Source organism: Schistocerca piceifrons, chromosome 1, assembly GCF_021461385.2.
Source record: "Schistocerca piceifrons isolate TAMUIC-IGC-003096 chromosome 1, iqSchPice1.1, whole genome shotgun sequence".
In the NCBI taxonomy this organism is placed as follows: Eukaryota; Metazoa; Arthropoda; class Insecta; order Orthoptera; family Acrididae; genus Schistocerca; species Schistocerca piceifrons.
The window spans coordinates 455778621-455801854 of record NC_060138.1 but is presented as its reverse complement, the minus strand read 5'-3'; the positions used below and the strand labels follow the sequence as shown (position 1 = coordinate 455801854).

The window sequence follows — 23234 nt, the reverse complement described above, 5'->3', positions numbered from 1 at the left end:
GTCCTCTACCATCTGTATAACATCAGTCCACCTCCGTAGCTGTTTGGTATTAACACTGAGTAGTATTAACACTGGTGGTTAACTCTTTGCCGAGGCCAGCATCGAGGAAATTTAACAAAATATTTTTTTTACAAAGTTATTTTAAATCAGGCTATGCAATGGGCGCCAAAATGGCATTTCAGCATGTGACGTAAACTGCTGTGAAAAGCCTTAGTATTCCCATGACCTTGCATAAAGAACCTGGAATAGACAATGAAGAACGAACGGCAAGTGGTAAATTGCAGTTTCAAGATTAGTGGAGGTATAGACCAAGACAACAGGAAAAGTCCACAAGGATGCATAGATTGTGGCACGTATGTCACAGAAGTAAATGTTACAGAAGCTAAATGAGGCCTTTGGACGCATGACAAAATATTGCAGTGCAGTGGATATGACTTCACAATGGCTACTCGTAAGACAGCTGTGGGTTACATAAAGAAACTCCGAGTACTGAATTTACTGGTTGCAAGGAAAGGTGTGACATCTATTTGAATTATTTCATCAGACTGTCCAAGCCAGCTGGAACGTAGTTATCATTTGGTGTACCTGCTTTCACTTTGTCGTTTATCTTAATTTAATATGTTTGTATTTAAGTGCAAATGTGAAACGAAGTCTGTCGACGCCAACGACTGCTGGCAAGGAGGGAAGGAGCAGAGTATGTAAAGAAACACCGTAAGTAACTTGCAGACCAACTACATAAACAAAGCGCTGTTTGTAAACTAAAACAACAAAAATGTACAAACGTATGTATCCATTTTGCAGAATAACCACTGAAGATGGTTTATAAAGAAAAGCGAAACGCGTCTGGTGTAATTATTTTTAATTAAATTGCAGCCAGCTCAAGACGGATAACCTATAGTAAGAGATCATAATTTATTTTGTCTGTAACTTGATGGCTCGTAATAGGCTGGTTAACTTATGACTACGTGCACAGCATGCCAAATATTTTACGATTTTTGTTTTGCAACTTGCCAAGCTATTAAAACTGGAATTCACCGTACCATATAATTCTATAAAAGTAAAGGCGCTTGCAACAAGTCTCAGTATTCCAGTAAAATAGGTTATTAGAAAAATATTTACTTTTAGATGTAACAGTTTGATTCTTATTTTGGCGGATTTTGCTTGTTATACACACAAATTTTCTGTCATATCAAAAGTAATGTAAGTAAGCAGGTCACGAAAGCTGACAACGGGCAGGAAAGCGCCGTACCGCATCCAGCGACGCCATTAGGGTGGGCGGGGGGGGGGGGGGGGGAGGGAGGGGGGATGACACGGCGGTCGATCTGTGCCAGTGTAGGGATTTCACGTTTTTACCCTCTGTGTAATGCAGACGCTAAGGATTTAGAACACCCAGCATCTGTGAAGAACATTCGGGTCATTGACAATGGATGAAGCCAAATTGGAGGTCAGGTTTGTTGCCGTCGAGTACTGAGCGATAAGCGGAGCGCGCGGCTGCCCGTACCTGCGGTGAGGCAGAAGGCTATGCTCACGTATCCCAAACTGATCTGGACGGCTGCTAGCAGCGCGTAGGCGACGAAGAGTGCGGCCACGTAGCACATAAGCGCCGTGCCCACCCGGTTGCGGAGCTCCTCGAAGAGCGCATACACGATGAACGTGGCGGCCAGAAAGGGCAGCGACAGCACCGTGCCCGCCGGGTAGAAGAAGAGCGCGTCCTTCTCCTCCAGAGGGCACTCCGTCTCGGGGAAGCACAGGTAAAGTGTCAGGTTGCCGCCCACCGTCTCGTCCAAGCAGTAGTCGCTCGCCGGCACCATGAACGACTCGAACGTCAGCGTGCCGTTGTCTAGCATCTCGAACGCGTCGTCGACTTCGTACCGGTTGCAGGGGCACGCCGTGCCGTACAGGACGAACATATCCCGCAACGGTGCCTGCGTCTTGTCGGCTATCAAGGACAGCAGCGTCTCGACAGCGCCGGGGACGCGCTCCTTATCGTCAACGACTTCCGTATTATTCTCTGAGAGTTCCGTTGAAATGTTCGCAAGATATTCTTTCAGTTCGTCGACAAGTTCGCCGACTCCTGCACTGTCTGCGTCGGCGGCGGTCGGGTAAACATTGCTCAGTTCAGTCGACAGCGCCCTCACGGCTTCTCGCAGTCGGACAGTCGACAGCTGCCCGTCGGCTGTCGTGGAGAGTAGTGCGCAGTCGTCGCTGGAGAGGCGCCTCTTACCAGAATCGACATCGGGAGCGGCCGGAAGACACTTTAGTAATGCGCTCGAAAGGTTCCTGATCACTTCATCTTTTCGGACACCCCCCGAGCTATCCATTGGCGTGGTAACATTGCCGCCGGAACTGTTCTGCAATCGCTCCACGAGTGAAACCAGTTTCGGAACGAACGCATCCAGTCTGGGCAAGTGTTTGTCGGAAGACTGGCGATCCTGAGCTGGCGTCAGAGGGAGGCGGCTGGATGTGGTGTTGCGCGATACTGGGACGCAGTCGCCCCATATGTCGGAGACGTAGCCCGCGGGGCAGCACTTGCGAATGCAGCCGCGCTGCAGGCAGGGGCACGCCCTGGAGCCGTCGCTCCACAGCTGCGCCTCGAACGACGATCCGTCGGGCATTGTGAGTGTGCGGTTGGCGCCGCGCACTGGCGCAGACAGCCCGACAGGGCACGGCTGGTCGGCGGCGGCGGTGGTTGTCGCGAGCGCCAGCAAGAAAGCGACCTGTAGCCACAGCGTCATGGCCGCTGTGAGTAGTCGAGACGCACTGACCAGGCGGCTGAGCCGCACCGCTCTCTGGGCCCAGGCGCTGCTCCCACCTCCAGCCACCCGGCCGTCCACTTCCCGTCCCGCCTTGATTGCCGAGAAGCCACCGATTTATCGTAGCCGACTCACGACTGCTGCCGCTGTTGCAAATCGCGCAAGGTGCCGGCTGCTGCGATTTTGCCGGTGTTAAAGGTCGGCCCGTCACTGACACGCTGGTTTGTCCGTTACCAATTGTTATGTTCACATGACGGAAAGCCGACGCGCGTTTTCGAATCGCGCGTTTAAACAGCTAACATTCGACTTACAGCCGCTCACATGAACACTGGAAGTCTTTAGACGCAGACAAGCCAGTTCGACAAACGCGCTTTGACGCGCTGTTAGAAAGATACACTGAGGTTACTAAAGTATGGGATAGCGATAGGCACATATACAGATGGCAGTAGTATCGCCTACACAATGTATAAAAGGGCAAGGCATTGGCGGAGCTGTCATTTGCACTCAGATGAAAATGGTTCAAATGGCTCTGAGCACTATGGGACTTAACATCTGAGGACATCAGTCCCTGGAACTTAGAACTACTTAAACCTAACTAACCTAAGGACATCACACACATCCATGCCCGAGGCAGGATTCGAACCTGCGACCGTAGCAATCGCGCGGTTCCGGACTGAAGCGCCTAGAACCGCTCGGTCAATCCGACCGGCTACTCAGATGATTCATGTGAAAAGATTTCTGATGTAATTATGGCCGCACGATGGGAATTAACAGCTTTTGAACGTGGAATGATTGCTAGAGCCAGAAGCATGGAATATTCTATTTCGGAAATCGTTAGCAATTTCAATATTCCGAGATCCACAGTTTCAAGAGTGTGCCAAGAACACAAAAATTCAGGCGTTACTTCTCACCACGGAAACGCACTGGCCGACGGCTTTCACTTAACGACCGAGAGCAGCGACGTTTGCGTAGAGCTATCATTGCTAACACACTATGAAAACTGAGTGAAATAGCCCCAGAAATCAAGGTGAGATGTATGAGGAACGTGCCCGTTAGGACAGTGCGGCTCAATTTGGCTCCAGACGGTGTGGCCGAGCGGTTCTAGGCGCTTCAGTCTGGAACCGCACGACTGCTACGGTCACAGGTTCGAATCCTGCCTCGGGCGTGGATGTGTGTGATGTCCTTAGGTTAGTTAAGTTTAAGCCGTTCTAAGTTCTAGGGAACTGATGACCTCAGATATTAAGTCCCATATTGCTCAGAGCCATATGAACCATTTTGAACCCAATTTGGCGTCGGTGGGCTATGTCGGCAGACGACCGACGCGAGTGCCTTTGCTATAAGCACGAGATAGCCTGCAGTGGCTCTCCTAGGCTCGTGACCATATCCATTGGACCCTAGACGACAGGAAAACCGTGACCTGATCATATGAGATCCGACTTCAGTTTGTAAGAGCTGATGGAAGGGTTCAAGCGTGGTGCAGATCGCACAAAGACATGGACCCAAGTTGTCAACAAGGTACTTTGCAAGCTGTTGACTGCTCCATAACGGTGTGGGCTGTGTTTATATGGAATGCACTGGGTCCTCTGGTCAAACTAAACCCATCATTGACTGGACTTGGGGATCATTTGCAGTCATTGGTGGACTTCATATTCCCAAACAACGATGGAATTTTTATGGATGACAATGCGCCACGTCACCGGGCCACAGTTATTCGCGATTGATATGAAGAACGTTCTGGACAATTCAAGCGAATGATTTGGCCACACAGATCGCCCGACATGAATCCCACGAACATTTATGGGACATAATCGAGAGGTCAGTTCGTGCACAACATCCTGCACTGGCAATACTTTTGCAATTATAGACGGCCATAGAGGCTGCATGGCTCAGTTTTTCTGCAGGTGATTTCCAACGACTGGTTGAGTCCATGCCACGTCGAGTTGCTGCACTACGCCGAAGAGAAACTGGTCCGACTCGATATTAGGAAGTATCCCATGGCTTTTGTCACCTCAGTTCACAATGCTCCCTTGTGCTGCTCATTTGACATTTGAAGGTGCGCTTCCGTTGTGGCCATACGTATTTTTTGTGTGTTTCTGTTACTTTTGTTTGTTGGACACTGCGAAAAATGAGTGAAACCGAAGGCGAGAATACTGGCATCGATCTGCTTGTACTAAATGACAAAGTAGAAAAATGGCCTGAAATTTGGAATATAGTGTCGTAATCTTACATAAATAAAATTTTGAGACGGTAAGCCTGGGAAGAATTTGTTTTGAACGTCTGTCAGGGAACTCTCTCAAAAACCGTAGGTAAGAAAAACTTTATCGTTAACAAGTAGACTTTCGTTCGTATCATGCGGTCTGCATATTCAAGTGTACCTTCATTAACAGACTAGCTGGTGAATTAAGTCCGAACGTTATCCGCTGATGAAATGGGTGTTTCATTTTGGGTAGCATTTATACGATGGCTATTCGGAAAGTAAGGAACGACAGGTCGCGAAATGGAAACCACAGTGAAAATCAAAACTGTTTTATTTGCAACAGTTAGCTACAACTTCCAGCTACTTATTACCATAGTCGCCGATCCGACTTAGACGTTTGTCGTAGCGTTGTACCAACTTTCCAATCACCTCGTTATAGAAGGCAGCCGCCAGTGCTTTCCGCCAATTCTCTACGTTGGCCTACAGCTCGTTGTCTGTGCCAAAATGTTGTCTTCATAGCCAGCGGTTCACGTGAGAAGAGATGAAACTCAGAGGGAGACAATTACGGGCTGTATTGTGGGTAACCAAACATTTCCAATTGAAAACGATGCAGGAGCATCTTCATTGCTCTTGTGGAATGCGGCTGAGAATTGTCTTGAAGAAGAAAACGCGCGAGAGTTATGTAATGTGGCTGCATAGCTTCAGGCGAAATTTCTCACCAGGCCCTCGTACTTGGCGGGAGATACTATCGTAGGTATCTTTAAGTGCTCCCTGTGTGCTCAGAACTAAAAAGAACGGCGTAATGCGATCGACGGGCATAATAGAGACACTGCCCAACACACCTGTGCAAAACTTCATCAGATTTTAACTGTGGTTCCCATTTCGCGACCGATCGTTCCTTACTTTCCAAATAACCTTCGTACTTATAAGATTTTCCTCTAATATGTCTTCGTGTTTAAATCCATCTCTATACTGAAGTACAGTAATCGCTTTTACAATGTGTTCGGCACAATCCACACTGATATCCAATGGGCGATGTACTATTCTCCATTTATTACATGCCTTATCAAAAACATACATGCTGAAGTTAGCCGATAGTCAAATAATAGTTCGTAAGTCGGCACAAATAACTCGCCACCTACGGTCACGCAAAGAAGTGCCATGTTGTGGTATTCTGTTAACGGTGGTTTTCGGTATGTCCTAAGATTTTCCAATCTGTTCTTCATATACAACGGAATCTCTGAAAATTTCTGAGTCGCTGTTTTCTCCAAAAGTGCGAATGTCTACACACGTGAGGTGATGGTCAGTCTCACATAGCGGTAAAACCACTAGGGAAAAATGTTTGTAAGTGAAGAACTGTGAGTAAAATATTCTGCATTTTGTATTCTGACATCAGCGTTAAGCTTAGTTAGATGAGTCCGGCCAATGTATATCGGTATGTTTCACTAAAGTCTTTAGAGAGTGAAGTGTCTCCTCTGTCACTGAAATGCAGGATTTTATTAGGTAGAGTAATTAGACGAAACTTCGAGAGGAAAAGACAGGTAAAGTTCTTGGTTATTAAGCTTTTAAATAAGTGATTACATCAACACATATCTCCTTGTATCTTCAAATAAACTCTAATACCTTTGTACACTGCTTTGCAAAACTTGACGACGAGATAGATAATGTAACATGACATCTTAATAATAGAAAAAATGAATGAAAGTGGGGGAGCATGTTGTCAGACGTCTCCCAGTCGCGCACAGAAAGCTGGACGTCAGGCGTGACTACAGCGGCAAATGGGGCTGGTACCGCGACACGAGGCAGTTGCAAGAACAGGAAAATACGCTGTGTGTGTGTGTGTATATATATATTTGTGTGTGTCAGCCAGCGATCAGTTACGGTGCACTGTTTTCTTCTTTGCTTTATGATCCGGAGAGGACATCTGGATCGCCCGACGCGTGGAAGAACCATTAGCAAACTAGGAAGAGGACTAAGTGTGACGAATGTAGCCCAGGAGTTTGGTATTCCTCACAACATTGTTTCACATGCAAGGCGAGCATTCCGAACCACAGGCACTGCTATCGTAGGAGAGGAGATGGTCAGTCACGGTGAAATACAGCAGCGGATGACCACCACATTGTGCAATAGGCAAGAAGGAACTCACATCAAAGAGCAGGTGCAATTGCAACCATATTTAACAGGACTGCAAGGCACCCAATCTCACATTCCACTGTGGAAAGGCGACTGCAGTAGGGCGCTCATTGCCCGATGACCATTACCTTGTGTTCCGATGACAACGCCACGTCAGCGGCACCGTTTGCGATGTTGACAAGAGCAAATGGACTGGACCAACGAGGAATGGGATCGCGGGCTCTTCTCGGAGAAGCAGATTCAGTCTCAGGAGTGACTTACCCTCATATGGCGAGAGTTGGAACACGTAACGCACCCAGGAACATAGTCGAACCCGTTAGTTTTTCTGACCCAGATGTTATAGAGTGGGAAGGCATAATGTTGCGTGGGCGTACTGACCTCCAACTTTTGTAACACGATACGCTCACCGGGCGACGTTATTGTGGCACTGTACTCCTTCCAGATGTGCGTATTTTCAGGGGTGCATTCGACCCTGCCTGCGCGACCTCATCGAACTGCCTTGAAACGAGAGGGTATTCAGCGAATGGACCGGCCTGCGCCTTGCCCCACTCAAAAGACATCGAGTATTTGTCGAGAGACGTATAGAAGCACATCCACATGCACCGACGACCAACTACCAGTTGGCAACTGCGCTGGTGGCGGTATGGAACGCCCACCTCAAGAACTCCTCACCAACCTTGTGATCAGTGGGGGAGTGCGTTGCAGGTGCGCTGCCACTCGTGACGATCACACACCACATTAAGAACCACACTTCGTTTCAGCAGCTGCCTCCCGTCACAAGGGGGAAACACAATGCATTCGTCGTGATCGTGAGTTATTAGGCCTACATTATTTTCGAATCTGTGACGTGGACTGCTAGGACAGCGACACGATCATTCGGAAAGTACGAAAAAACCATTTATCTTTATGATAAAATGATTAAATTACACGGAAAGAGCGACAAGCGGATAGTAAATATTCTGCAGTATACGAAAGATTGTTTCGGTTTTCGTTCAGCGTGCTCCGTAGGAACAATTTGTATCCATTTGTTTATCGCTACTTTAACACAGTATAACATATTTATTTGGTGCAGTGACGTCAACTGTACGTAGTTAGCGGGGCAGCTCATTAAAAAGGTGGATTTCCGTGTAGTGAATTTCCACGTTTAATTATTAGAAGCTGTACAAAGAAGATGTTGTCGCTGCACATTTGGGCGACACTAACTTTCTCAGATTTGATTAGATTAAGTTCATTGCTCATTCCAAGTAGTAGGGGAGAACGCGTCAGAAAAGCCAAATACAGAATGCATATTTGGAAAAGAATTAATAGGTATTGGATTAATGTTAATTATACAGACTCAGTGCTAAATAACTCTCAAGGGTGCCGAACAAATAAAAAAAGAAGCTAGTTTCATTTGCAAACTAATGCAATGTAGAAGCAGTTGGCTGTTAGTAAATGCTCAAGGCCCCTCTGTAAAAATAGTTTGTTAATAACTACCGGTAAATTTTGTGGTTGCCGACAAATTACGAAAAAATGTGTGCTTCTCAATAACTGACACCTTTTCGGGAGAGAAGGAAGTGCCCTTCTGTCTTTATCTAAACTTTTATTATTCCTACTATTTATATTTTAACTGAGCCGATGGTTACAAAAATGACCATATTAGCTATGAGAAATTTTATCACAGAATAAATTACCAGACATTCTGAGAAACAGTAGTTACGAAAGCCTGTTCTTTGAACAGACTTCCGCAGGACTTTCTTCTGGGTACAGCGAGGAAACTCGGTCCTGCGGCCGTAACCTATTTAATATATCGTGCGTGCTGCCTGTGGGGAATGTGGTCAACCTGAGACGCTGGGGAGGCGGGATAGCCTTCAGAGCAGGAAGGAGCGGGGGGGAAGAGCTGAGGGGAGTGCAAGAGGAAACAGGTTTCGACCAGACATCTTCCGCTTGCAGAGCACCACAGTCAAATAATATTATCCTAGAAAGGCGCTTACACACGTCAAACTTTATTGATCGGTGGCTGTTGGATAGCGGTTTTTGAATTTGCAACTGAGGAGACAACTGAGCTCCAGTTATCAAATACTTTATTATGTCTAAATGCGAACATTTTAGTTTAGGCTTTACCGTGGCTGTTATTGACATTAAATAAAACAACAAGTTTACTGTTACCAGTCACTTTTTATTATCTCCACGACGAGTTTCAAAGGTTTAAATCTCCATCATCAGGTGGATTTACATTTGTTAGTACGACTTGTGTGTGTGTTGCGTTAAGATTTTTTTTGAAGGAACTTATGGCACTGTCTCCAGTGGTCACAGGTTCCTTTCACTGTCGTAACACATCACTGTTATATTTTGTAAACAAATACATACTTGTTTACAAAATGTGAAAGTGATAGGAAACTGCGACCACTGGAGACGATGCCATAAGTTCCTTAAAAAAAATCGTAACACAACACATACACACACACACATGCCATATTAACAAATGTAAATCCGCCTGATCTGATGATGGATGTTTAAACCTTTCAAACGCGGAGATAGATAAACAGTGACTGGTAACAGTAAACTTGTTGTTTCATGTAACTTTATTATGTTTTTGGTCTACGATGACTGTAGTTCTGTAAGCGGCTGTCAAATGAAGATGAGACAGATGGAAAAAAGTAAGTAAACTGTTTATTATTTGAAAAATAATCCCCGTAACTGTTGACACATTTACCCCACTGTGAGACAAGATGGTCAGTGCCTTCATGGAAAAATGTTTGCGTTCGACTACGAAATCATTATTGTATCCAGACGTGCACCTCTTCGTCCGAAGAAAATCGATGGCCACGTAGGTGTTTCTTCACGGCTCCAAAAACATGAAAATCGCGAGGGGAGGGATCGGGACTGTACGGAGAATGAGTAAGAGCTTCCCAGCGAAACATCTGCAACGAACTCGAAAGAAACTTGGCTACATGTGGTGGCCCCACATCTTTCGACCACGCTGTAGGAGCTCCACTGGGAAACCCTGATACATCTTCCATACAGTCCAGATCCCTCCCCATGCTATTTATACATTTTTAGAGCCCTGAGGAAAGATATTCGTGGCCGTTGATTTGCTTCGGACGAAGAGGTGCAAACCTGGTTACTATCATTGCTCTATACACAACCGCAAACATTTTTTCATGAAGGCGTTGACCGTCTTGTCTCCCATTGTAAGAAATGTGTTATGTTTGAAATAATAAATAGTTCATTTCTTTTTTTTCCAGCTGTCTCGTTTTCATTTGACTGTCCTTCGTAGCCGACCGGGTTGACCGAGCGGTTCTAGGCGCTACAGTCTGGAACCGCGTGACCGCTACGGTCGCGGGTTCGAATCCTGCCTCGGGCATGGATGTGAGTGATGTATGTCCTTAGGTTAGTTAGGTTTTAGTAGTTCTACGTTCTAGGGGACTGATGACCTCAGATGTTAAGTCCCATAGTGCTCAGAGCCATTTGAACCATACGTCCTTTGTAAATGTTATTCGATGCATTCAGAGGTTTGGAACTTACCTTCGAGCATTATTCACAACCAGATCTTGGGTAAGTTGACTAACGCAGCCGCGCGGAGTGGCCGCGCGGTTTGAGCCGCCATGTCACGGATTGCGCAGCCACTCCGCCGGAGGTTCGAGTCCTCCTTCGGGCATGGATGTGTGCGTTGTACTTAGCATAAGTTACTTTAAGTGAGTTTAAGTTGTGTGCAAGTCTAGGAACCGACGACCTCAGCAGTTTGGTCCCTTAGGAATTCACACACGTTCGAACATTTTTTTTTTTTACTAACGCTCAACGTACATAGTGCTGTCGATAAAACTGTTAATATGAAAGCAGTACCAATTTTAATGTGTCAGAGACTTGGACTCTAAACGAAGCAGGAGGACTGAAGCAGCAGAGACGAGACACCTAAGAATACTAGCTCGTTAAAAAGTCATAGATCGGAAAAAGAGTAGTGAGAGTGGAAATGAACTGGGCATCAGCACCGCACTTCAGAAAATAGAGGAGTGCACCAAGAAATGGCACGAACACATTCAAAGGCTATCGGAATGTCTAAATTAATAACCAAATATACACATCAATGAAAAAAAAAAGTTGGACATCCTAATAAGAGATAAGATCAGATGCAGTTGAAACTGGAACAGGCAAGGGTACCTAAACCAAAACTGGATGTATTATGGATAGTGCTGAACTATATAATGTTAAGGTAGTGATACACTGAAGGACCAAAGAAACTGGTACAGCTGCCTAATATCGTGAAGGGCCCCCGTGAGCACGCAGAAGTTTGCAACACGACGTGGCATGGACTCGACCAATGTCTGAAGCAGTGCTGGAGGGAACTGACGCCACGAATCCTGCAGGGCTGTTCATAAATCAGTAAGAGTATGACGCTGTGGAGATCTCTTCTGAACAGCATGTTCTAAGGCATCCCAGATATGCTCAATAGTCTTCATGTCTGGGGAGTTTAGTGACCAGTGGGAGTGTTAAAACGCAGAAGAGTGTGCCTGGATCCACTTTGTAGCAATTCTGGACGTGTGGGGGTGTCGCATTGTTCTGCAGGAATTCCCCCGGTCCGTCGGAATGCGTAATGGACATGAATGGATGCAGGTGATCAGGCACGATGCATACGTACGTGACCCCTGTCCGTGTCGTATCTAGATGTATCAGAGGTCCCAATCACTCCTACCGCACACGCCCCGCACCGTTACAGAGCCTCCACCAGCTTGAACAGTCCCCTGCTGACATGCAGGGTCCATGGATTCATAAGGTTGTTTCCATACCTGTACACGTCCATCCGCTCGATACAATTTGAAACGAGAATTGTCCGACTAGGCAACATGCTTCCAGTCACGAACAGAACAATGTTGACGTTGACGGGCTCAGGCGAGACACAAAGCGTTGCGTCGTGCAGTCATCAATGGTACACGACTGGGCCTTCAGTCCCGAAAAGCCCCTATCGATGATATATCGTTGAATAGTTCGCACGCTGACACTTGCTGATGGCCCAGCTTGAAATCTGCAGCAATCTGCGGAAGGGCTGCACTTGCGTCAAGTTGAACGATTCTCTTCAGTCGTCGTTGGTCCCGTTGTTGCAGGATCTTTTTCCGGCCACAGCGATGTCGGACGTTTGATGTTTTACCGGATTCCTGATATTCACGTTACGCTCGTAAAATGATTGTACCGGAAAATCTCCACTTCATCGCTGCCTCGGAGATGCTATGTTCCATCGCTCGTGCGCCGACTATAACACGCGTTCAGACTCACTTAAATCTTGATAACCTGCCATTGTAGCAGCAGTAAGCGATTTAACAACAGCGCCAGACACTTGTATTATACAGCCGTTGCCGACCGCAGCGCCATATTCTGCCTGTTTACATGTGAATCTCTGTATTTGAATACGCATTCACCGGCCGGGGTTCTAGGCGCTACAGTCTGGAACCGCGCGACCGCTACGGTCGCAGGTTCGAATCCTGCCTCGGGCATGGATGTGTGTGATGTCCTTAGGTTAGTTAGGTTTAAGTAGTTCTGACTTCTAGGGGACTGATGACCTCAGAAGTTAAGTCCCATAGTGCTCAGAGCCATTTGAACCATTTTTTGAACACACATGCCTGTACCAGTTTCTTTGGTGCTTCAGTGTATGTTTAAAGCTGTAATAATTAGTACAATGAGTAATAAGTGTCTAGATAAACATCAAGCCAAAGCAACTACATAGTGTGTGAGCTCGACTCAGACACATTCGGTATTTATAACGATTTTAACTTGTCATTTATTTTTCAGTGGCAGGTGAACATCTTTTTATGCAGTATGACTAACTTCGATCTCTCTTAATCTATGCATTTGCGTTAGTATTCTGACGTATAGTCCCGATACGGACACGGCGGGTTGCTGACGCAACCATTAGATCTGAAGATAATCCAAGGAGTTCGGAACTAGTCACACCACGTAGAAAGAATGAGACTTTAATTATGGGCAAGGAAACGTGTCTAATTCGAAACCGGTCTAATGGATACAAGATTCAGTACTACAACTGGATTGGATCCATTGGAATGTTTCTTACGTCCGATATTCCGTCCCCCATTCTTGAAGTTAGCTGTAAGCAACACGTAATACACGTCGGGCAAACTCCCACATGTCACGTGTGCAATTAGCCAGGGAACCTTCGAGAAAACTGTCCACGGCGGTGTTTATTCTGTGAAATAACCTGCAACGGCGGACAAGATCAGAGGCACACGAACGGATCGCCTCAAGCAACGCAACGGCAACACCGAGAATACTCCCATGGTATTCAACTGAACAGTCTCCTATTTCAGCTGCAGAGGGGCTCCCATCCCTCAATAAGGGACCAGCAAAAAACTAGTTTACATGAGGCATCAGACAACGCTGAAAAGGATGAAACGAACCAGTCTGGAACTACTTTCCAGGAAAACAGCCACAGAGACCAAGAAACGTCAACAGCAAGATAGATATGGACCAACAAGAGAAGACACACCCACTCGAAAATAGCAGTACGAGCTGCGCAGAGGGCCCACAAGCGAAATCGTCACATGTAGCCAGGACACAGAAGGCCGGCAACGTTACAGCAACACATGATGGATCCGAAATGGAAGCAGAAACTTACGCGGAAACAGATGTTGACCAATCCTGACAACCAGACGTGGCGAGCCCCTTGAGACGTCCACAGCAGGAAAGTAAACATTAACAGCTTCAGGAAGCCGCACGCCAGACAACAACACTGGAACAGCTGAGTGCAACCACAACAGTTGTTACTGAATCATGTAAAGAGGAAAGTAAATTGGAAGTTCGTGCGGAAACACAGACTCAGCGAAACACACAGCGCTACAGTCATGGACTGTGCGGCTGATCCCGGCGGGTGTTCGAGTCCTCCCTCGGGCATGGGTGTGTGTGTTTGTCCTTGGGATGATTTAGGTTAAGTAGTGTGTAAGCTTAGGGACTGATGACCTTAGCAGTTAAGTCCCATAAGATTTCATACACATTTGAACATTTTTTTTAAGCACGCAGTAAGGGCAGCGAAGGGAAGTAGCAGTAATCAGAAGGCTACAAAACCTCAAGGTGCTGCGAAGGCACCAAGCGGGATAGTCAAACCCAATCCAAATGTAGGACATAGAACAAAAAGAAGGAAAATGATAATGATGATGATGTTGGTTTGTGGGGCGCTCAACATCGAGGTCATCAGCGCCCGTACAAGTTCACAATCTTTCCAGTTCCAACCTCGCCACTTCCCGAATGATGGCAAGATGATGAGGACAGCACAAACACCCAGTCTCCGGACGGAGAAAATTCCCGACCCGGCCAGGAATAAGAAGGAAGCGGAGAGAGAATACAAAATGACGAGAAAGGAGAAACAGAAAGTGAACCTATTAGAAACGATTCCGGTCAAAAAAATCAGATTGGGGTACAAGGAGGAAAATCATAATAACAACAAAAACAATGCAATGGACGATACGATAGTGCTGACTCTCCTCACGCTAGGATGTTACTATGAACGCAGGTGAACGACAGGAACAACCGATGGCAGCGACACATAAGCAAAACACAGAAAACATCTTAGTCTGTTCATACGGCTTTCAATAACGGACATGAGCATGCAGTAGTATAAAATAGCGACTGTCAACATCAACCTAATTGAGTCAGACGTAAAATTATAATGCTTAACCCATTATTTATATCTCGCGGATGTACACATAGATCTTATCCAAGAAGTGACCATGCTAAAGATTTCAGATGTATTTGAATTTGATGCGATACTTAGTGTTGGTGTAAAATCTGGAACAGCGATTCTATACATGGAGGTCATACTTTGTGCAGATGAAGGATGCCTGGAGCCGGGAAGAGACATTGCTGTCCAGATAGAGGATTTGTTCCATCTCAACATGGATACTCCAGCGGGTACAAATGCTAGGAGAGAGAGAAGTGAACAATTTCGAGACGGAATAGGAGTCCTTCTTATTTGTGGATGTCAAAATGTCAAAATATAATACTAGGGCGTGGTATGGAAAGCAGGCCAGAACCAAACCATAACTTCAGCTCAGAGTTAAAAAGATATATACTTCCTAAGGTTACACGCTACACGTACGTGAGAAACCAGTCCGCCAGAGCACTAGATACGATCAGTATCTGCAAAGACATGTTAACTAAACTAGAAGATCGTGAGATATGATTGCTGAACTTTTCTGAACGTTGCGTTTTCCGTGTAACAGTTACGCATACCAGACAGAAAACTTCTTAGGGCATGGTGTGTTGTAATTGAACATGTCGCTACTAGATAATAACACGTGTTTAAATAGACGGGCCAGATAACGAGAACGAGTCGTGTGGTGGACGAACTGGGCAAAGCCGCAAATAAAGAAACGCATCATCCGGTTTGCACGGAATAAAGAATACTGTAAGAGAAACACTCTGGAACATTACTTTACGGTTTTACGAAAATTATGCAATCAACCGGCTGCTATAACGGACAACATAACTGAAATTAAGAGAATTAAAACACAAGTAACAGCAAGAATGCGCGAAACTTTAGCTGGTATTAAAGTACGGGCTGCAGGTATTGATGACATCAGCCATGAAACTGCATCCGTCTATCATATAATAAGAGAAACAAAAAAGGTCAAACAAAAAATGATAAAGCTTGTAGATGATGGTGGACGAAGCACGATCAAGGAATACGCTGTCAGCTGTTACAAAGATCTTTACTTAACACTGAAAGTAGAAGAGGCATCGGCGGATTACTTCCCCCACAGCATTACATCGTGTCTTAACTCATGTGATAACGAAGAACTAATCACTAGGATAAAAAATTAGGACGTCAAACGTATCATTGACGCTCCCAAGAAGAAAGCTGGTAGATTAGCTGGATTACCCATCGAAATTTACGAAGAGTTTTGCGGTATCGTAGGAGAGGAACTCACCATGACGTACAATGAACTCTTAGTAAATCACATCTTCCCCTCACAATTCACGGAGTAAATGATAGTTCTCATACCACAGATTTCCAAGAGTAATGGGGGAAAATTTCCTTCCTCTTACGTTAAAATTATCATGCGCCTTGTAAAATATAGAATAAGACAAATATTCCGTAAAGTGATTGCTCCGTACCAGGCCAGTGCATCTACAGGGCGGTCAAAAATAAATCTTTTAGTCGAGCACAGAGATGTTATACATTTAACATGGATATGCAATCCGAGATCAGTAATAGCTTTTGTAGATTTTAATAAAAACTTTGGCAGAGTTTATCACCAATTTTTAGTTCAGACAACGGAGAAAACGGGTTCTAGTGAGCCAATCAAAAATTTAATAAATGAGTGCGTAACCGACAGAGGATCGAGCCCGAAGATCAATGGATAGCTGATAGCCGGTGCCGATTAAGCAAGGAATACGTCGGGATGCTCCCTGTCAATGTCGCTGTTCGCCATAGTAATAGAATCTTTACTGAATGAACTGCGTAGTCTCCTACAAGGCTGTTAGGCACTTAATACTTAAGCAGTATGCCAAGATTACGCGGTTGATGTGAGTGTAATCGTCAGCCCCGGAAAAGAGTTTGACGCAGTTAGGCGAATAATAACAAAATATGCAGATGTAAGCGGAGGAATACTCAGATCCAACAATTCAAAACTAATGCACCTATGTTTTCAAACAGTATACGTGGACCAAACCTAGCTACAGGGCAACAAAGAGTTTAAACGTTTAGGTACACGTTGGCCCGGAATCCGAAGCGCATGATCAAAATGAATTGGGAAATGAAACATACTGCACTATAGCATACGGTCAAAGAGCACACTATAAAGATGTCTTGCCGAATACAGAGAGTCACCTTTCTCCATACCTACGTATTTAACAGAATATACCACATGGCTGCGATACTTTCCATTACAACGAATATAGCAGAATAAAATACTAGCATCGCTTGTTGCTACAGTGTGACAATTACTGAATTACATGAAAAATTGTAAATTAGTTACAAACTGCAGACACTTTATTCAACATGTAAACATCTCTACAGATATTCCGATTTAGGTTATGACACGTTGTATATGCCTGCTATCATTGGCGATGACATGGCGCAGGCGAATAGCGAAATTCTGCATGACCCGCTGAAGTGTCGGAACGTCGATGACCTCCTGAATGGCTACTTACATCTCACCAATGGTTTTGGAGTTATTGCTGTGCACCTTGTCTTTAATATAGCTCCACAAAAAGGAGTCGCATATGCTCCTCCAGGACATCAAACACTCTCCTGCTTCGATGGGGTCGAGCTCCGTCTTGCATGAACCACATCTTGTCGAAGTCAGGGTCACTTTGGATAATGAGCATGAAATAATCTTCCGAAACCTTCATGTACCGTTCGGAGTCACCGTGTCATCAAGGACCATCACACCTATTATTCCGTGACCGTACATTGCACACCACACGGTCGCCCGTTGAGGGTGAAGAGACTTCTTGATGGCGAAATGCGGATTCTCAGTCCCCCAAATGCGCGAATTTTGCTTATTGACGAACACATCCCAATGAAAGTGGGCATCGTCACTAAACCAAATCATATTCAGTTGAAAGTCCTGTTCGTCATTTCTGTAAACAATGGTGTTGGCGAAACACAATCGCTGTTCAATGACCCTGGGGCTTAATGGCTGATGGTGTTGAATTCTGTATGGGGAGTGATGCGGGTCTTCAACAACATTTCGACGCAGTACCTCCCGGTTGATTCCCACCTGTTGTGCTGCCGTCTGATCGATTTCCTGGGGCTGGTTTTCAGGCGTTTTTACCCTTTTTGGACAACCGACATTGCCAACACTGTCATCATGAACTGTACTCTTTCTCTCAAACTTGCGAATCAAATTATTGATTGTTAGCACTCTTGGACCGGTTGTAGTCAGCTTGAACTCTGTTGCAAACTTCCTTTGAGCCGCAGTTGGAATGTTATTGCTCGCACAGTAGGCCTTCATATGGGCTATACGCTCAGGCACGCTGTACCATGACATTTTCACGCGCAAATGGCCGACAACAACTAATTCCCATCATGCCCCGCGACCATCCGTGCGGGTTGAACGTCCTAACGCAAACAGTTCTGAAGTTATGACGATTTTATTTCATATACTTCAATAACTGTCACCCCGTATATCTGGAAAAGGGATATAAAGTCAACTACAGGATAACATTCTTAGGGTGACTCAAAGGGATCCAATCATAGTGTACAGCAATCGTCATTAAGAGTACAGCTGGAATACTACACGTCAACCAGCAAAGAATTACAAAAAATATAAATTGTTTCCGCTAGTTTAGATTCCAACGACAGGACTCCACCAATTAACATCGGCCACATCAACTCAGGATTGGAATATATTCATCGATTATTTCGCGAAAATCAGTTACATGCCAAACAGCCCACGCAAGCGTAATACCAGCCAGATTTACAGTCTCATCCCAAATTCACGGACGATTAAATAAATCGAAGAGCAGCACCCTCACAGGAATGGAAATTCACGTGGGGCAATATTAACAATTCCACACTAAGTTCTAGTGTGAGTGCACTGTGGTACGACGTTGTAAACGAGGTAGTTTCCAGGAGAAAAACTGTGTAACATAAACCTCAAGTCGAACCTGTGACCCTTGAAAAGCATCACCGAGTCGCTACGATAGTACACACTTTCATATGTGGAGTGGCTGTAATTAAATTTTCTCTACTTGAGCCAGCGTAGCCAGAAAACTATGTTCGTATACGTACCCTACTTTATAGCAATGGCGTTCAGACTGTGTGATGCAGGATTTGAGCTGGGGCAGGAGATTGTCTTTGCTCAGGGACTGGGTGTTGTGTTGTCCTCACGGGGTCAGGGATTTTCTCTGCCTCGTGATGACTGGGTGTTGTGTGCTGTCCTTAGGTTAGTTAGGTTTAAGTAGTTCTAAGTTCTAGGGGACTGATGACCATAGATGTTAAGTCCCATAGTGCTCAGAGCCATTTGAACCATTTTTTTGTTGTCCTCATCATCATTTCATCCCTATCTCCGACGCGCAAGTCGCCCAATGTGGCGTCGAATACAATAAGTACTTGCCTTCGACGGCCCAACTTCCCCGAATGCCCCGGGGTCTCCCGGCCCACAATGCCGCACGCTCATTTCCATTGCGTTGTTAGTAGTGTTTGTGCCACGACTTGCCGTTAGGCGCCGATACTCGTACGGCGACGTAGGGTTTAAACACAAACATCAGTGTACATTACAGGTGCAGACAGTCAACATGGGTTAGACAAGGTGAGCAAGCCTTACTCGTAAAACTTTTGTTGTTGTTGTGGTCTTCAGTCCTGAGACTGGTTTGATGCAGCTCTCCATGCTACTCTATCCTGTGCAAGCTTCTTCATCTCCCAGTACCTACTGCAACCTACATCCTTCTGAATCTGCTTAGTGTATTCATCTCTTGGTCTCCCTCTACGATTTTTACCCTCCACGCTGCCCTCCAATGCTAAATTGGTGATCCCTTGATGCCTCAAAACATGTCCTACCAACCGATCCCTTCTTCTAGTCAAGTTGTGCCACAAACTTCTCTTCTCCCCAATCCTATTCAGTACCTCCTCATTAGTTGCGTGATCTACCCACCTTATCTTCAGCATTCTTCTGTAGCACCACATTTCGAAAGCTTCTATTCTCTTCTTGTCCAAACTAGTTATCGTCCATGTTTCACTTCCATACATGGCTACGCTCCATACAAATACTTTCAGAAACGACTTCCTGACACTTAAATCTATACTTGATGTTAACAAATTTCTCTTCTTGAGAAATGCTTTCCTTGCCATTGCCAGTCTACATTTTATATCCTCTCTACTTCGACCATCATCGGTTATTTTACTCCCTAAATAGCAAAACTCCTTTACTACTTTAAGTGTCTCATTTCCTAATCTAATTCCCTCAGCATCACCCGACTTAATTTGACTACATTCCATTATCCTCGTTTTGCTTTTGTTGATGTTCATCTTATATCCTCCTTTCAAGACACTGTCCATTCCGTTCAACTGCTCTTCCAAGTCCTTTGCTGTCTCTGACAGAATTACAATGTCATCGGCGAACCTCAAAGTTTTTACTTCTTCTCCATGAATTTTAATACCTACTCCGAATTTTTCTTTTGTTTCCTTTACTGCTTGCTCAATATACAGATTGAATAACATCGGCGAGAGGCTACAACCCTGTCTCACTCCCTTCCCAACCACTGCTTCCCTTTCATGTCCCTCGACTCTTATAACTGCCATCTGGTTTGTGTACAAATTGTAAATAGCCTTTCGCTCCCTGTATTTTACCCCTGCCACCTTCAGAATTTGAAAGAGAGTATTCCAGTCAACATTGTCAAAAGCTTTCTCTAAGTCTACAAATGCTAGAAACGTAGGTTTGCCTTTTCTTAATCTTTCTTCTAAGATAAGTCGTAAGGTCAGTATTGCCTCACGTGTTCCAGTGTTTCTACGGAATCCAAACTGCTCTTCCCCGAGGTCGGCTTCTACCAGTTTTTCCATTCGTCTGTAAAGAATTCGCGTTAGTATTTTGCAGCTGTGACTTATTAAACTGATAGTTTGGTAATTTTCACATCTGTCAACACCTGCTTTCTTTTGGATTGGAATTATTATATTCTTCTTGAAGTCTGAGGGTATTTCGCCTGTCTCATACATCGTGCTCACCAGATGGTAGAGTTTTGTCATGACTGGCTCTCCCGAGGCCATCAGTAGTTCTAATGGAATGTTGTCTACTTCCGGGGCCTTGTTTCGACTCAGGTCTTTCAGTGCTCTGTCAAACTCTTCACGCAGTATCTTATCTGCCATTTCGTCTTCATCTACATCCTCTTCCATTTCCATAATATTGTCCTCAAGTACATCGCCCTTGTATAAACCCTCTATATACTCCTTCCACCTTTCTGCCTTCCCTTCTTTGCTTAGAACTGTGTTGCCATCTGAGCTCTTGATATTCATACAAGTGGTTCTCTTCTCTCCAAAGGTCTCTTTAATTTTCCCGTAGGCAGTATCTATCTTACCCCTAGTGAGACAAGGCTCTACATCCTCACATTTGTCCTCTAGCCATCCCTGCTTAGCCATTTTGCACTTCCTGTCGATATCATTTTTGAGATGTTTGTATTCCTTTTTGCCTGCTTCATTTACTGCATTTTTATATTTTCTCCTTTCATCAATTAAATTCAATATTTCTTCTGTTACCCAAGGATTTCTATTAGCCCTCGTCTTTTTACCTACTTGATCGTCTGCTGCCTTCACTACTTCATCCCTCAAAGCTACCCATTCTTCTTCTACTGTATTTCTTTCCCCCATTCCTGTCAATTGTTCCCTTATGCTCTCCCTGAAACTCTGTACAACCTCTGGTTCTTTCAGTTTATCCAGGTCCCATCTCCTTAAATTCCCACCTTTTTGCAGTTTCTTCAGATTCAATCTGCAGTTCATAACCAATTTGTATCAAAGCAAAAGCAACAGCGCTGCTGCCCTTCGCGAATATCGGCCCATTAAAGGAATACGTAGAGGTTCTCTTTCCGCACCGGCGTTGAAGAACGTGATTGGGAAGTTCGAATTAACTGGCGATTTCGACCGCTACGGTCGCAGGTTCGAATCCTGCCTCGGGCATGGATGTGCGTGATGTCCTTAGGTTAGTTAGGTTTAAGTAGTTCTAAGTTCTAGGGGATTGATGACCTCAGATGTTAAGTCCCATAGTGCTCAGAGCCATTTTTTGAACTGGCGATTTGGGAATTGCTACAGGGGGAGGTCGACAGTCGATTGCGTTACAAACTGTTGAAGAAGTTACTGTTGCAATGATTGAGAATGCTGGATGCAGTGTGCGATCTTCAAGCAGTGGACGAGCTGTGTCACGACAGCTGAATGTTCCATGGCCGTCGTGGGTGCAGATGGTTGTCACACTGAGCAACGTTTCAAATTTGGAATGTACACATGGTACGCAATTAACAAATGTTACCCTCTCATGTGGAAATTAAAAATGATTTTCTATCAGTGGTTTAATCGTTATTTATCTTCCACATGTCCTTACAAATGTTTCCACAAATTTTCATTGCCCTACGACCACTTTTTTTTCATGGGGGTCCTCTCAAGTACTGAAAGTTTCATTATAACCGCCATGAACAGTGTTCGAAATCACATTTGGAAGTAATCTAGCAAAAAATTGGCAGTCATTAATAGGACATGGGAGACATCATTAAGGGTGGAAGATATTATACGAAAACCCGACTGGAAATTATACCCTACTACAAAGAATAACACTTACATCTGCATCGTCGATCGGTATGTTTATTATGTGATGACAAACGGAGAGCTGACATCTTGGAGGATTACCACGTACAGCCAAACATCCGAAATACCACAATGGTTTCGGAGATATTCTTTGTTTTGCTATCACAAAAAGGAGAATACGATTTTCTTATTACTTATCTCAAAAACAACGAGTCAATACTATTACATAAGAATTGAGTGATGGAGTTTACTTCATAGAGTCATCAGAACTATAACAATTTTAGTTTCTAAGTTATTTATTTGATGAAACAGCAAGAAGTATATTTTTTGTGTATAACTATCTTTGTTAAGCTATACTGACTCAAATAATGTAGTCTACGGAATGGATGACAAGGGACTCGTTATTAACTCATTTATCATCCATTTAACATTAATGTTTTTAATTTGAAAGGACAATGAATTTATTTTTTACAAAGGATGAAGACAAGTGCTAAAGAGATGCTTTTGGAAGGAAAATATTGAAAAAATTAAAGGAATGCCGTATAAATCAGAGAATAACACCCTCTTAAGAAGAAGATGTTTTGGTTTTAAGAAAGAGAAGTATTCAGTTAATCTTAAGAAGAATAATTTAGTTAATTAAAGAAAATACGAATATAGGTAAAGACCGCTAGCCGATTATGCGATAATCTGGCGCGCGCAAGGACGGGCTGTAGGGGTGGGTGCAGGCCCGAGAGATAGGGGTAGAAAAGACAAAATAAATAATAAATAATAATCGATAGAACATTCGACTGGAGATAGACAGGTCCCCATTTCAAACCCAGGTGGTTTGATATTCCCTAAATGGCACGTATCGTGCGGTATTTACGTAGTTTCTCTTGGGGCGTCGTGTAGCTCGGACGTGTTCTACCTCCGCTACACCGTAGCGTTTGGAAGCCGC

The 23234-nt window shown here is 44.7% G+C and overlaps 1 protein-coding gene across 4 annotated transcripts in view; it reads right to left on the bottom strand.

Moving 5' to 3' along the window:
* Positions 1–23234, bottom strand: part of LOC124792524 (G-protein coupled receptor Mth2-like) — a 617551-nt gene that overhangs the window by 88501 nt on the left and 505816 nt on the right. The window contains exon 1 of one of the 4 annotated variants that reach the window (XM_047257946.1): positions 1502–2747. The exons of the other annotated variants lie outside the window; for them this stretch is intronic. Within the exon in view, the coding sequence (XP_047113902.1) occupies positions 1502–2735 (1234 nt within the window). The 5' untranslated portion in view covers positions 2736–2747. Of the gene's footprint in view, positions 1–1501; positions 2748–23234 lie in introns of those variants that run through there. 4 annotated transcript variants of the gene reach the window in all.